Source organism: Triturus cristatus, chromosome 12, assembly GCF_964204655.1.
Source record: "Triturus cristatus chromosome 12, aTriCri1.1, whole genome shotgun sequence".
NCBI classification, from domain to species: domain Eukaryota; kingdom Metazoa; phylum Chordata; class Amphibia; order Caudata; family Salamandridae; genus Triturus; species Triturus cristatus.
The window spans coordinates 664384842-664400115 of record NC_140595.1 but is presented as its reverse complement, the minus strand read 5'-3'; the positions used below and the strand labels follow the sequence as shown (position 1 = coordinate 664400115).

Below are 15274 nucleotides of genomic sequence, written 5' to 3'. Positions count from 1 at the left end.
TTTGATAACAAAAAACTTTGGTTTTCAGAGGAAGCCATCTGCCCAGTGCATATACTCAATATTGCTTCCCTGTTCACTGGCAATGTCCATGAATCGACTTGGACATCAGAGGGGCATATCTGTTCATGCAGATATATCCTCAAATGTAAAATAATGCACCCAGCCTTAGAGCTGTAAGGTCTTCTGTAGTGGTAAATTACATATATTGCATACAGTGTTTGCAGGCATGGCACACAGGAAGTGGAAATATACTTAGAATGCACACAGGAGGTGGAAATATACTTAGAATGAGATTTTATATCACAGTCTCATAGCCTAGTGGGACAGTTTCAAGCAATACAGGTGCTATGTCTTCCCCACACAACAATTTGGTTATGAAGAGTAAGTCATGTTCTATATCTGTTAATACACCAAAGTTGTGATACTTGTTTCGGAAAATGGATTGAGCATTGATTTGTAGGTAGTTTGGATGGAGAGTGAGTATTGTCCCTTGAAGTTGTTTGAGGTGTGATATTGTGATGGTGTTAACTGTAGCAGGTCAGCAAACTGTGTTGGTGGGTGTCATCATCCTCGCCCAATAGATGTTTTTGAAGGGCTGCATTGTTGTGTGATAGACTAGGTTTGGCAAGGTTATGAAGAGAGGTGTGAAGTTGCTTTCTTTTGTGTATGTTGAAGATGCATAGGGGAGTAGTATTTGTGGGGTATGCAGGTAAGGTTTTATGGCTCTGAATTCTACAATGGAGGATTGGCAGGTGAGTGAGTGTTGTGTATTTGTGGAGTGAGTGGTTGGTGTCTTTGTTGTTTGTAAAGTGTAAATTGGAAATTGTTTAGCATATATGTTGATTGTGTTGGCATTAGGAGCAGAATGGATGTATGCTAGCATTTTGCAATAGATAGGAGTTTGTAATGGTGTGATGATTTGTTCTGAAGAAGAAGGTGTGTGCTTGGTTTTGTTTTAGTGGGGTAGTGATATCTGATATTGTAGTGACTGTGTAGGATGTGCCTGTGAAGAACCGAGGAGGTGTGGAAGTTGAAGGAGGAAGGGTGGGAATGTGTTTGAGAGTTCCTGTGGCAGATGAGAGGGTATAATCGGGGTTAAGAGGGTTGGTTGTAGGCTGAGTGGGGGGGGGGGGAATGGTAGTCTTCCCTAGTGGTAGAGGGGAGTGTAGAAAGTGTATTGTTCTTTGTTATTGGTGAAAAGAAGAGGTGAGGTGTAGACTGATTGCATATCAGATGTTTGAGTAACGGTTGAGGGGAATGCATTGGCACTGTTTGGAGTAGGCAAAGGGTAGTGAATGGATTTTGTGTGAAAAAGCAGAGGAGGTGTGAGGGGTTTATGGATTTGTGCAGTGTGGGGTAGTGCTGAATTGGTGGCATGTGGCTCCAAAGTACTTTAGCATAGATGTATGGTTTGTATTGGAGGAGGAGTGTAGGTGTCCTTGTGTGGATGTAGGGGTAGAATGGTATGTTGGAGTGTTTATAGAAGTATATAGTGGTGGCGAATGAGTCATCAGTGGAGGGATTTTGTTTGCTGGGATTGATAGGTGTGTTTTTTTGTGATTGTGTGTGCATATTTGTGGATGTAGCTGAACTATGGTGAAGGTTTATTGGTAGGAAAAAGGGCATCATTTCTGGCCCTAGGCTCCACTAGGCCCAAGTTACTCTTGTCCTATTTGCCATTAGTCTTGATGCCTGGGCTTTTAGAGGCTGGTGGTGGTCATGTGACCCTCTGACAGCCCCTTAGGCTCACCTACAGGCCGATCCAAGTGATTGTCTAGCAACCACCAAATGAATGCACCTGGAACAGTGGTGTGTTCAGCTTTCTAATCTACAAGCTATGTCTGGGTGAGCAGATAGGAAGAGGGGAAAATGGAGGAGGAAAGGAGGGAGGGGTAAAAACTGGACTTGGCAGCAGTAAAGTTTTGTTAATGGTTGTCACAATTGCATAAAATGTGGTTCAAAATAAACCAAAGCTTTGGAAACTAATCCATTTAGTGGTTTAAATAGACTCTTCATTATGCCCGTGTGTCATTTTTATTACACAAATGCAATTTCACCTTGATTCTAACTTTAGGGCCACCATTTCCTCTTTTCCTCATGCTTCTGCTGTTGTTTACTTCACTGGAGGTATGGCTCATGTAGGAATGCCTTACACCAACGATGTATCATGACTGCATGTGCTGGCCTAGCACTATTTACTGCAGAACTTAGAGCAACAGAATAGACATAACTTGGAACTGATATATCTCAAGGTTTATGTATGCAAGAGCTTAAATCATACGATTTTCACACATACGCACAAGCCACAATAAAACATGTAGCTCTCATGAGAACCATGCATTCTACATATGGTAGGAAATATGCAACTTTACCTATAATTACTCTTTATGAACACATCACAGGATAGATCTGTGCTGAGAATTTAATTCTATTATTATTGGAGATTTTCTAATCTCTTGGCTAGACCAAGGATTGTAGATTTTGTACCCAGTTTTTCCAAGTAATTCCAATGTTTATAGTGATATTGTGCATTGGTGCACAGGATTGTCATTACCGCAGATGAATGTGAGCATATTTGAAAACCTTGTGTAGTGCCTTTTAGAAATACTAGCCTTTTCCTTTGGATGTTTGTGACAAGGCAGGAGAGTAGTTCCAATTTGCAGATGTGTCCTATATATCTCCTCATAATGCCACCATCAATATTGAAATTGCTACAATGGAAACCGTATGCCCCTGTAGCAGTGTGAAAGGAACTGGAAATTAGAGGGAATCCCAGATATTTCTTTGCCCAATAAGAACTATCCCTACAAAGCTCCTATATCCTGGCAGCCATTTATAGTGACAGATTTCACACAGAGAAAGTGAGGACAACGTATTACTTAAATAATAGTTTGTCTTGCAACATTTGCAAAGAATGATTTTTTTTCTTTCGGATACCACATGTCGGGATACTTTGACTGACAATCCTGTTGCCCTGTCAACCATTTCATAAATTTTGAGTCTTTTCACAAGGACTATGTTTACATTAAAACATTTTAATTCAATTGGTTGGTGTTAGACTTGGGGGTCTCTAGTTGGCACAGGGATGCACTTGTGACAAATAGGGACCCTCGCCTCTAGTCAGGGTAAGGGGGTACACTCCTAAAATAACCCCTTCTCATCCCCTTGGTAGCTTGGCAAGTGCAGACAGGCTTATCTCAGAGGCAGTGTGTAAAGCATTTGTGAACACATACATTAATCAAGTGACACACTACAGATGGACACCACACAGGTTTTATATCAAAAATAAGTATTCTTTATATAGATTTACCACAAGGCCATAAACGACAAAAATCCACAATGCTGTTACTTTAAGATGGTAGAATTTGGCTTAGTCCTCTTTAGTTCTTAAATGCAACACTTTAAGTCAATGTACCTTTAGATGCGACACGCAGGGCAACGAAAGTGTTGCAACGATGTTGATATGATGAAAGTTTGGTGCAAAGAAATAAAGACATGAAGATCTTCCAGATGCGGCACGCTTCTCCAATGTTGTGAGAAGACTCGACTCGATGGGGCAGCTGCAGCGGCAACACCACACTACGCGATGCGACGACAGCAGCTTTGGCGGCGACACTCTTCTCCGACGTTGCGAGACGCTTCCGCTCGATGCAATAGCTTGTAGCAGCAACACACTTTACGCGATGCGGCAACAGCTCCGACGGCGGCACGCTTCTCCTTGGATGCGAGGCGCTTTTCTTGATGCGGTGCAAAGCGTCAGGTACGATGGCTGCGATGGCGACACGCTTCTTCCTTGATGCAAGACTCTTCACTTGATGCGGGGCAATGCATCAGCTACGATGGCTGCGATGGCGACACGCTTCTTCAGCGTTGCGAGACACTTCTTAGATGATGCGAGACGCTTCCGCTCGATGCAACAACTGCAGCAGCGACACCACTTTACGTGATACGACGACAGCGGCACGCTTCTCCTTCTTGAGTCGCGCTTCCAGCTTCTTGCGACACGCAGTCCCTCAGAAGGCCCAAAACAGCAGCAGGCACTCCCAAAGAACTCTGGGGAGCTGGGGGGTAAAGTCTGTTGTTCCTGAGACTTCAGCAGGAGGCAAGCTCTTTTCCAAGCCCTTGGAGATCCTTCACAAGTTGAGCAAAAGTACACACAAAGTTCCTTTCTCCTCTCTTTGGCAGTAGGCAACCCCTTCAGACCAATCCCCCAGTTTCAGGGATAGTATCTCCTCAGTTTCTTCTTGGTTCCTCTCCTCAGCAGAGGTTTCTTCTTGTTTTCCCAAAGTGATCTAAATTCTTGGGATCAGGGTCCCAATACTTATAACCCCAAAACCCCATCCGGTTCTGGTCAGTCCTGGAGCACTTTGTTTACCTGACTCCTTCTTTCCTTTCAGAGTGCAGGGCAGAGACATCAGACGCACCACAGGTGGTGGAGCCAGCATTGTGGAGGGAAGGCACAGCCCTATTCAGGTCCCAGGTGCTTCTCCTCCCACCCATCTAGATGCAGATCTCTCTATTCACCACTGGGCCACCTCACCCTGTCTCCTGGAATTCCCCAGCCCTGTCACTCAAACTCCAGACAGGGAATACACAGCCTAGCAGAGGCAGGTTTGAATGGTTAGACAAGAAAATACCTACTTTCTAAAAGTTGTATTTTCAAACACAGAATGTTAAAACTAACTTCACTAAAAGATGTATTTTATCATTCTGAGTTCAGGCATACTAAATTCGAATTGCTACCATCTTCCCTGAGTAGATCAGGATAATAAAATGTAATAACCAAACTGCCCATTCTGGCCTATGGAGAACAGGTAGCCTTGCAATAGTGAAAAACGAAAATGGATGTAATTCACTATTAGAACATGCCACACACACCAGGGCATGTCCTGACTTATCCTTACAATGCACCCTGCCCTTGGGCCTACCATAGAGGTGTCTGATATGAAGAAAAGGGAAGGTTTAGGGACTGGCAAGTGGGTGCACTTGCCCAGTCAGCATGACAGTGCCAGACTGCACGCAGGCTCTGCAATGGCAGACCTTAGACACAATTTTACAGGCTGCTTCTGTGGGTGGCACAACCAGTGCTGCAAGCCCACCAGCAGCATTTGGATTTACAAGCCCTGGGCACTCCTGGTGCACTGTACTAAGGTCTGACAGGTAAACCAAACCAACCAATCATGAAATCACAAATTCATACATTAATTTACAATAGGGAGCACTTGCACTGTGGCACTGGACAGCAGTGGCACAGTGCCCTGAGCACCTAACACCAGCAAAAACACATGAGGCACAGCAAAAAAAAATGGAAGGGAGACCCACGCCAAGGTGCCAGGTCTAACAGTTGGTATTCTAGTCTTGAACCACAGAGGCAAAGACTCAGCTTGAAAATCTTAGTAATGCGTTCAAGAGTAACATTTTAGATCGCCAAGGAGCTTGGGGTGTAAATGCGAGGGTTCAATGTATGATGCAACAATTTTCTGCTTAGCGTGAGTAGACCTAAGAGATATGACTCTGAGATATAAAAGGGACTGCCTGCAGCCATTTATGTTGCTACAGAAAGCAGTACAGACATACATTTTGCAGGATGGTGATATCAACATCAAGAGTTTTACACATTAAGAATTTAGAGGTTATATTAAAGCATGCGTAATTGAACAAAAATGAGAAAAACAAATTATTTGCTTTTCATTTTTCACACTTGAGCCCAATGTGAACTTGGGCAGGTGCTGCATGCCTTGCTTGTAATGTTCAAAGCAAAGTGTGTCACTGTCTATTGTCGGTATGCATCTGAGTTTGGTGACCATATTGTTATATTCCATATAGGTGCACCACGTTTGGCGCCATGTCGTGTAGTTCCTATAAAACCTATACAGGATGTGTGCGTTTAAACAACATACACTGTGGGATTGGTGTCAGACTAATTCTAGACACCCCCCACCGGGTATGATGGCCTGTGTACCAGCTAGTTCACAGTGCCACTAGAAACTCCTCTTATCAAGGAGAGAATAGTTCTTGGCGATTATCGAACCTGACAACCCTGATCCCTCAGGACCGTGGAAACAGTGTACTACTTTTCTCTCAGTCACTCGTGCTCACTTAGTCTCAGAGAGATACACAGAATAAACAGTAGGGACGTTTTCAATAAGTATTTATTGAACAGTCATTATTCTAGTGTAAAATAGGTGTGCTGAAACAACCATTAGACAGTAACAGATATAGACGATTAGAAGCACTAGCAAAGTAAAAGGATGGTAGGGTTCTACCATTTTGCTATAATCATGAATACAGGGAAGTACATAAAATACATGATAATGAAATACGTACTCCTATGATGCAATCCTAACTGGATGTATCTAAATGTACCTAGCATGTGTGTAGGTGTTGAGCCAAGAATCCTTCTAGGATAGAGTCAATTCACATTATCTGAAGTGCGAAACTGTGGGACCCGGTCCTGGTTTCGGGTTGGACACCCCACAAGGGATGTCGGACCACTGAGAGCTGGAGTATCTGTCTAGAATCAGTCTGACACCAATCCTACAGTGTATGTTGTCTAAATGCGCAGATCCTGTATAGGTTTTCTAGAAACTACACAACAGTATCATTGATGATAGGAGTAGGGGAAGCAGATCATTCACCTTCACAGCTAAGATGCATGATAAGGCGGTTACAAACACAAGACTGATGTGCCTAAGTGTTGTCCAGAAGGCCCTCTTAACCCCCTAGTTTCATTTTTTTTCCAAGTGTAATAGACCAATGTGAGTCTGATCCATCTTTTTTTTTTAAGAAGGTACAGGAAATGGCTTCAATTTTCTAAAATTGGTAATGCAATTCCATCCACCGCTTGTGTAAACAAGATCACAAGTTGTCTATATTTCATAACACACTGAAAATCTTCCTTTCTGTTAGCAGGCACCCAGTGGGATGAAAGCACGGACGGAGGGCAATCCGCTACTGGAGCAGAGGATAAAGACATACTACACCTTCAACCGCTTCCTCTCAGCGTTCCTAGAGCATGTAAGGGTCTATTCCATTATTAACAGCCACCTTGTTCTCATTTATAAGCAGAACCAGCCTTTGTCCTTGTTGGTCCTTACTTAAGAAATTTCCCTCCAATCTCTATCTCTAAAATACCCTGATGTTGCACTAGTGTAAAGCATTTATGCACAACAATATCCAATCCATTGTTTCATGGTATCTATTTGAGATCAATTTTCATACAATGATTCTAACATTATTTATATAGTGATTATTCTGAAAATCAAGCATGGGTCGGGCTCACTTAGGGCAGTATTGGGCACAACTATGCTGTTCCCTGACTCTCAAATGTCCTTCTTCCTACTACCCCAAGAACATTCTGTTATCCCCCTTGTCTCGAACGTCTGTCAGTCAGCTTTAGTACCTTCTGTTTTTTCCCAGCGCAGGAGTATCCTGTTTTTCCATTGAAAAGCAATGCAGTAAGGCTGATAACCTGGAAGCATTGAGAAGACAGGTTGGGGGTGTCTAGGAAAGGAATCAGTTTGAAGAGAGAAATACAAATGTGGCCAAATCTTTAGCACAGCCTAGTATGGTACTTTCAGAGTGCTACTTGTACTGTTGTGCACAGTGCCCTGCATTGTTTATAAGGTGCCTTCATTTTGCTGTGAACTGTACAGACCTGCCAATCTGAGTCAATCTGAATTAGAAGCCTCTGTGTAATTTGTTTTTAAACTAGAATAACTATCTCCACTGACATTTTTGGTGGTCTTTCATTTCCCTTATTTTTAATAGTAAATACCAGAGTGGTGCAGTCTGAATCTTTTCAAAACATTTGGTAACATTGGCTCAATAGGCGTAAAATGATATGGCAGATTACAAGAATGAGCTTATCCATCTAAAGCTCTGTAGGAAATACTTGGACCAGGTTTTTTTTTCAACTGCTTAGATGAAGATTACACATCATATATATATATCTATATATATATATATCTATATATATATTATCTACTGGCGGTCGCCAGTAGAGATAGTTATAGTTAGGACCGTGTTTCCATAGGAAATCCGCAACATTCTATTTGGAATAACTTTGGCGCCGGTTGACGAATCCTCGCAAAATTTTCAAAATAGGTGGGGCGCTCCGCTCCTACCCTGAAAGTCCCGGGGTGATTCGTCAAGCGGGGGCCGAGAAAAAAGGGGGGTCCCAAAACGCGTTTTCCCCATGCATTTTTCCATAGGACATTTAGTCGAAGGTACAGCCCGAACGGCTGAACAGAATTACTTGAAATTTGGCAGAGAGGTAGTCCTCAGGTCACGGAAGTGCCTTTTGCAGGTCTGGTGTCAATCTGTTCAGTAGTTCCTGAGAAAATCAAAAGTAAAATCATATATATATGTGGGCGGAGCCTAACCACACATCTCATCCTGAGATCTGATTGGCTGTCAGCACTTCATCCAAGAAGTGTTGGCAGCCATCTTGGGACCAATATACATGATAGCACCTCATTAAAAAGCATTGCAGTTAATAGAAGGTTTTAAGACTTTAGTTACATTATAAATCATTTGTTGATGGTACCATACTCATTTTAGGAATTGTGGTATGTTCTAAGGTGATTTCACACTGTGAAAAAGCCTTCTGCTGGGATATCCTGATTGAGAGAAAAATATTTTCTCATGCCTTTCCCACAGAGGTTTGGAAGGTGATCTATAAGCTAAACTGAGAGCTTATTTTCTGTAAATTCACATTATCTTTCTCAGTCATGTGAGAATGAAGTCTGACATTCTCAGTAAAACATGTACATCCAACAAGGGCAGAGACTGTTAGTTGATTCCTTTGTGTTCTACTGCAGCTTCCCAGAGTGTTCCAAAGAACAACTAGAGCGCTAACAGTCCTACTTATGATAAACGTATGGCACACCTGAAGCCATCTTGCTTGGATTAAAGTGGTAACACTTAAAACATTTAATTTAAAAAGGAACAAAATGAGGGGGTTCATTTTTCCATAAAAAGTATGATTAGTGCTGCAGAAAGAAAAATGAGGGCACATTTTGAGTGACTTCTCAAATCCTCTTCTATTTCATTAAAAAAATTCTGACATGCAGACTGAAACATGCACTTTCAATACCAGCAGCAGTTTTCCCTGGTGAGCAGTAGCTTTACTACAGTGATCTAATGAGCAAAAAGAGTGCTAACATTCTGAATTTATGCAAATGTGTGACACATCTGAATGCCTTCTTGATGTAATCAAAGTAAATAACTGAAAGTCTTTCCTACTGAGGAGACTGCAGTAAATGAGGAAATTGGGAAACTTCATAACAAATAAGTCTCCCAAGATGGCCACCAGAGACAAAAGAGCCCAAATGTAGCCCAAATATCACCCAGATGTAGCTCAAGTATAGCCCAATGACAGAATGTCCCAGAGTGTTCTTAAAAACAACTAGAGCACTTACTGTCTTCATTATGACAAAAGTATGGTACACCTGAAGCCATCTTGATTGAAATAAACTGGTAACACTTAAAACATTTAATTTAAAAAGGAACACAATGAGGGGGTTCATTTTGCCATAGAAATTATGATTAATGCTGAAGAAAGAAAATGAGGGCACATTTTGAGTGACTTCTCAAATCCGCTTCTATTTCATTAAAAAATTCTGACATGCAGACTGAAACATGCACTTTTAATACCAGGAGCAGACTTCCATGGTGAACAGTAGTTTTACTACAGTGATCTAATGAGCAACTAGAGTGCTAACTTTCAGAATTTATGGCAAATGTGTGACATATCTGAATACCTTCATGATGGAATCAAAGTAAAAAACTGAAAGCATTTCCTACTGAGGAGACTGCAGTACATGAGGAAATTAGGAAACTTCATAACAAATAAATCTCCCAAGATGGCCACCGGAGACAAAAGAGCCCAAATGTAGCCCACAATCACCCAGATGTAGCCCAAATATAGCCCAATGACAGAAGTGTGCAAAACACTTATTATTTTGTGTTTTTGCAGTGCTATATAGTGCAGACTTGTCAGGTATTGGAGTGCTTTACATGAGCATTGGTTACATCACACAAGAACAAATTCATTTTGGTTGTAGACATGGGGAGACTAAGTGATTTGACCAGAATCACAGAATGTCGAGCTGAAGCAGAAACTCCAACCTGGTTCCCCAGTTGCAAAGTCTGCAGTTCTGGAAGTAACACCACATCCTCTCCCCTAAGTGCAACATTTAATCAAGTGGTCAACTGGATAAAAAAACATAAAGATAACAAATAATTTAAAAGTGCTTTGTCACTATTTGAAAACTCAGAAAATATGTCCTTATTTTAGTCTTTTAGAGCACTAACCATAATTTTGATGCCAATAAGACCCTCTCATATATGTAATTTCTAAAGGAAATGCTCTAGGTATTACATTTTTGATTACATCAAGATGACGTCAGGCGTTCCACACTTTTGTAATAAATATAGAATGTTAGCAATCTAGTTGTTCATTAGGATACTGTTGAGAGGCAGAGGCCAGGGGCACGGACTCTGAAAATTGAAGTCAGGTAGGAGGGTGCAAAGGCAACAATTTAACCACACTGAGCAGGCAGGAAGGTGTGTGGCAGCACAACAGACTATGGAGGGCAGTGGAAAGGGGGGCAGGGGCAACAAACCAACAATACAGGACTTGCAAGAGAGGCTGTGGCAATGTAATAGACCATTGTGGGCAGAAGGAAGAGGCAATGGTAGTACAACCATACATGCCAACAGACCCGATTCAGCCAGGAAACGTCCAATGTTTTTAAGCTCAAATGGGCTTTATTTGATCTGTCTCCTGTCTACAATCTCCTCTTTTTCAATGTACCTCAAAGGGGAAAATCAATACCCCAGCTTTTTTTCAAAATCTCCCTCTTACCAAGTTCAAAATGTTCGCAAGTATGGTACATTGGATCATGGAAGGAAAGGGGGTAGGGACATGGACTTGGATAACAGAGGACAGGAGGGACATGGAGAGGTGCACCAAACTGACCCTGCAGGGCAGGCATCAGGGTTTGCAGCAGCACAATACACCACACAGGGCATGCGGGACGGGAGTGCAGCACAACAATCCATAGAAAGCAAGAGGGAGGGGACAGGACCATGCACATGGACAACAGAGAACAGAGGGGCAAGAGGCAATGGTAGCTAGCTGACCATAATGGACAGACAGGAGAGAAAGCTGCAGCATAACAGACCATAAAGGACAGGAGGGACGGATCAGGGGCATTACAATGGAACAGACAAGCCAGGAGGGAGGGAGTAGGGGTCTGCACATGTAAACAGAGGGCTGGGGGCAAGGGGGCAGAGCAGGAGCAGCAAGATAGCCATGGAGGTCAGGCAGGATGGGCACTAGAAGCAAGACACACCATGAAGAGCAACAGTGAAACTGTGATGGAATACACACAGACCATGAAGGGAAGGTGGGAGGGGGTCAGGGCCAGCTAACTGACCTCACAGGGAAGGTGGGAGGGGCCATGGCAGCACAGAAGACCATGCATGGCAAGTGGGAGGGTTAGTGGCAGCACAATGGCTATGATGGGCAAGAAGGAGGGTGCAGGGGCATGCACAAAGGACGATGGAGGATAGAAGGGAGGGTCAGGACCTGTGCACAGACAAGAAAGTTCAGGGGAAGGGGCCTCACAACAGACCGCACGGGGCAGGCAGGAGGAGCAGTTGCAGCACAACAGACCAGGGAGGGCAGAAGGGTGTGGCAGTACAATGGACCATGTAGGACAGGAGGAAGAGGATAGGGGCATGGCATGTGGACAGGTAGGGTGGAGGTGGCAGGGACAGGTTACAGTCATCTGACAATGCTAGGCAGGTGGGAGGGGAGTGGCAGCTCAACAGAACACTCAGAGTAGATAGGAGTGGCAGGTCCATGGAACATGGTGGGCAAAAAGGATGGAGCAGAGGCATGCACAAAGACATCGGAGGGCAGGGGGAAGTAGAATAGGGGCAGCAAGCTAAGCACAGAGTTTAGGCAGGAGGTCAATGATGGGGCATAGAATTGGGCAATGGAGGGCAGGAGGAGTGGACTGGTACATCATACTAAATTGAGGGCAGTGGCAGCACATCAGACCATGCATGGCACGAGGGAGGAGGCTAGTCCATGGATTCACACAACAGAGGATAGGGAGGAGGGGGATGGGGCAGCAAGCTAACTGTTCAGAGAAGGCGGGTATTAGGAACTTTATTGTTTTTAAAACGTGTGTCTGTGCGAACTACTTAAAATATGAACAAGTATGCAGCATAATCTCACTTTTATTCAGGAAGAAGACGACGTTTGTGACTGTGACTCCGGGCTCACTTGGCAGAAACACCCCCTGACCCTCCACCCCCTATCGCAAAATATAATGCCCGTGAAAAGGGTAGGTGAACACAGTGTTATATAGAACATAGTCCTGAGAGCACGATTGAAAATGAAAACTAGATATAGTGTATGGTATAAACTATGCACCAAAAAGTGTGATATAAGATGAACCGGGCGTGAAATATAATATGCAATACATTGTGCTCAATGACAGATTCATTGGAGAGCGCGAGATAGCACAGGCACTAGCGCGTGCTATGCGATATGCGCCTTGGAGTGTAATATGCACAGGGCAGTGTTGTGTAACCTAACTAGTCACTAAAGTTGTAATATAAAATATGTGCTGGGGAGCGTAACGTTGCATATGCACTGTGACAAAGATATGGATCCCAGATTGTAATATGTATGGCATAGCACTGTGCGTTATAACATAGGCATCGAGGAAGGCACGTTAGATGGGGCAATATAACCCGTGCGAAGACAAGTGTGGCATGACATATTCACGGGGTGGTGTTACAGTGCACATGGGCTAGAGAGTGTCATAGCATATGCACTAGCTGGTGGAATACAACACAGAGGTGTGTGGCACTCAGCAGGCAATGGTGGGTGTAACACAGCATTGGGCTCTGCCAGGAGCGCGCTGTGACTCTCAAGTGATGTTCGTCCCCTTTCCAGAGAGTAAAATAAAAAGTATTACACATCCGGCAGTGGATGTGTGTTTTATTAACCGTGAGGGGGGTTTCTTGCATAGTTTTGGTCGAATTTTTGTCGAATCCCCTTTGAATGGCTTGGTGTGCATGTGTATTAAATGTGCCCGTCAATAGCTATCCATGTTTGTATAAATAAACGACAAGGGTGTCTACCGGGATTAGGCACGGTAGGGCATCAGACATGTCAGAGCTTCACTAGTGGTGTAAATACATTCCACGTGGATTCATTGTATGCATAGTCGCCTTTTAATGAATATCACGCAAATCGTCATGGTGATAGGTACGTACGGTTTGTCCAGCATGTCCTAGGTGTGTCTATAAATATATATTTTTTTTTAAATAATAAAAAACAGTGGCCGGCCCTGGGGATTGGGGTCAAAAAAATATAATTAGGAGACAGGCCCTGGGGTATGGGGTCATCAGGGCCAATAAATTAGAATAAGAAGGGGAACCACACAGCCCCCATTCTTAAAAAATTAAAATAAATAAAAGACTGGCATCGTGCCGGAGGCCACGCCCCCTCCTTGCAGCACTCTGCAAACGCGCCCCCTGGCGAGTTGTAAGTTGGGGAATTAATTCCTCTTCAATACTGAGGGTCCCTGAGGGCCAACTAGCCCAACAGGCATCTCCAGTATGCACCAGGGAGCTGCGCTGCAGACAGGTGTTCTGAGGCCAAGCCCCTTTTTACACCTCTCTGCAACGCAGCTCTGTGGCGCTTACTGGAGGTACCTAGTGGTCTAGTTTGACCCTAGGGACCCTTAGGATTCAAGGGGACTTAATCTCTCAACTTAGAACAGCCACATGGCGCGTTTACACAGTGGTGAAGGGAGGGGACGGGGCCTGAGGTGACGTGTGCAAACACGCACTATGGCACGTTTTAAATTGGGGATATAATTTCCCTTCAATACTGAGGGCCCCTGGGGGCTAACTAGCCCACCAAGTGCTTCCAGTAAGCGCCACTGAGCTGCATTGCAGAGAGGTGGTCCAGGCCGTGCCACTTTTTACACCTCTCTGCAACACAGCTCTGTGGCACTTACTGGAGGTACCTAGTGGGCTAGTTGGACCCTAGGGACCCTCAGGATTCAAATGAACTTAATCTCCCAACTAAAAACAGACACAGGGCGTGTTTACACAGTGGTGAAGGGAGGGGACAGGGCCTGAGTTAACGTGTGCAAAAACGCCCTGTGGCCTGTTTTAAGAGGTAGTTTTAATCCCCCTGCCCTATTATATACTAGGGGCTTACAGAGGAGGTCATGCTAATCACAGGGGGACCCCAACGCATAATGTTCCCTAGTGTATGTAGGTGTTTTCACTGTATTCTAAGTGTCTTTTAACATAGCACTGGCTCTAGGACTGGTTAGTCAGACTCAGTTACCACCAGTATCCGTCTGAAAAAGTTGAGGGTACAGGATGATTTTGCAACAAGTGGCATAAGTTCATCATTTGTACTCAGACCTTTCCTATGGCTTTGGAGGGTCCGGCGACCTGTCAGCATTGCCTATACTCCATGGGATCTCAGATAGGGGATTTACCTCCAGGGTTTTCAACCACCTCCACCGTGGCGTCAAGAAGCATTCTTTGTAATGTCAGGTCCATGGCTAAACACCCATTTGAAATCTGGGATCTTATCACCTCAAATACCCCTGACCTATGCTTTTTTACTGAAACCTGGTTAAATTCTACGAACCTTCCCCAGATTCATCTGGCAATCCCAGATGATTATCAATTCATACATTTAAATAGGGAAGGGAAAGTAGGTGGCGGCATCGCCATTGCTTTTTTGAAGCACTTGCGAGTTAATTGGATTTTCTCAATACAAAATGACTGGCTGGAATTGGGCATTTTTAAGGTTGTTGTGTCTCCTACGGATTCCTGGTATGGTGCACTACTGTATAGACCCCCTGGTTTTAAAGCTAATTTCTCTAACCTTTTGGTCGAACTCATTGCATTGCATGTGCTCGCAGCTAATTTTTTTCTCCTTCTACGGGATTTTAATTATCATGCTGAAGATATCACGAACCCAGAGGTAGACAAACTGCTTGCCGCTTTGAACTCAATAGGTCTTACACAACGGGTGACCGGCCCAACACATCAAGCAGGCCACTCATTAGACCTAGTTTTTGCCAATGATGACCAACTGATCTGTGACCCTCCCTACCCTTTAATTTGGTCGGATCACTCGATGATTTCCTTCACATTTAACATAGTGCGGGAAAAAAAAGACGATCCACAGAAGAGAATAACTTTGGGACATCATAGA

The 15274-nt window shown here is 43.8% G+C and overlaps 1 protein-coding gene across 2 annotated transcripts in view; it reads left to right on the top strand.

Annotated features, from left to right (window-relative positions):
* Positions 1–15274, top strand: part of LOC146780066 (meckelin-like) — a 400358-nt gene that overhangs the window by 333417 nt on the left and 51667 nt on the right. Inside the window, exon 25 of one of the 2 annotated variants that reach the window (XM_085637891.1) lies at positions 6913–7017. In XM_085637891.1, the coding sequence (XP_085494017.1) occupies positions 6913–7017 (105 nt within the window). Of the gene's footprint in view, positions 1–6909; positions 7018–15274 lie in introns of both variants that reach the window. The other variant, XM_085637890.1, reaches the window with a different exon arrangement.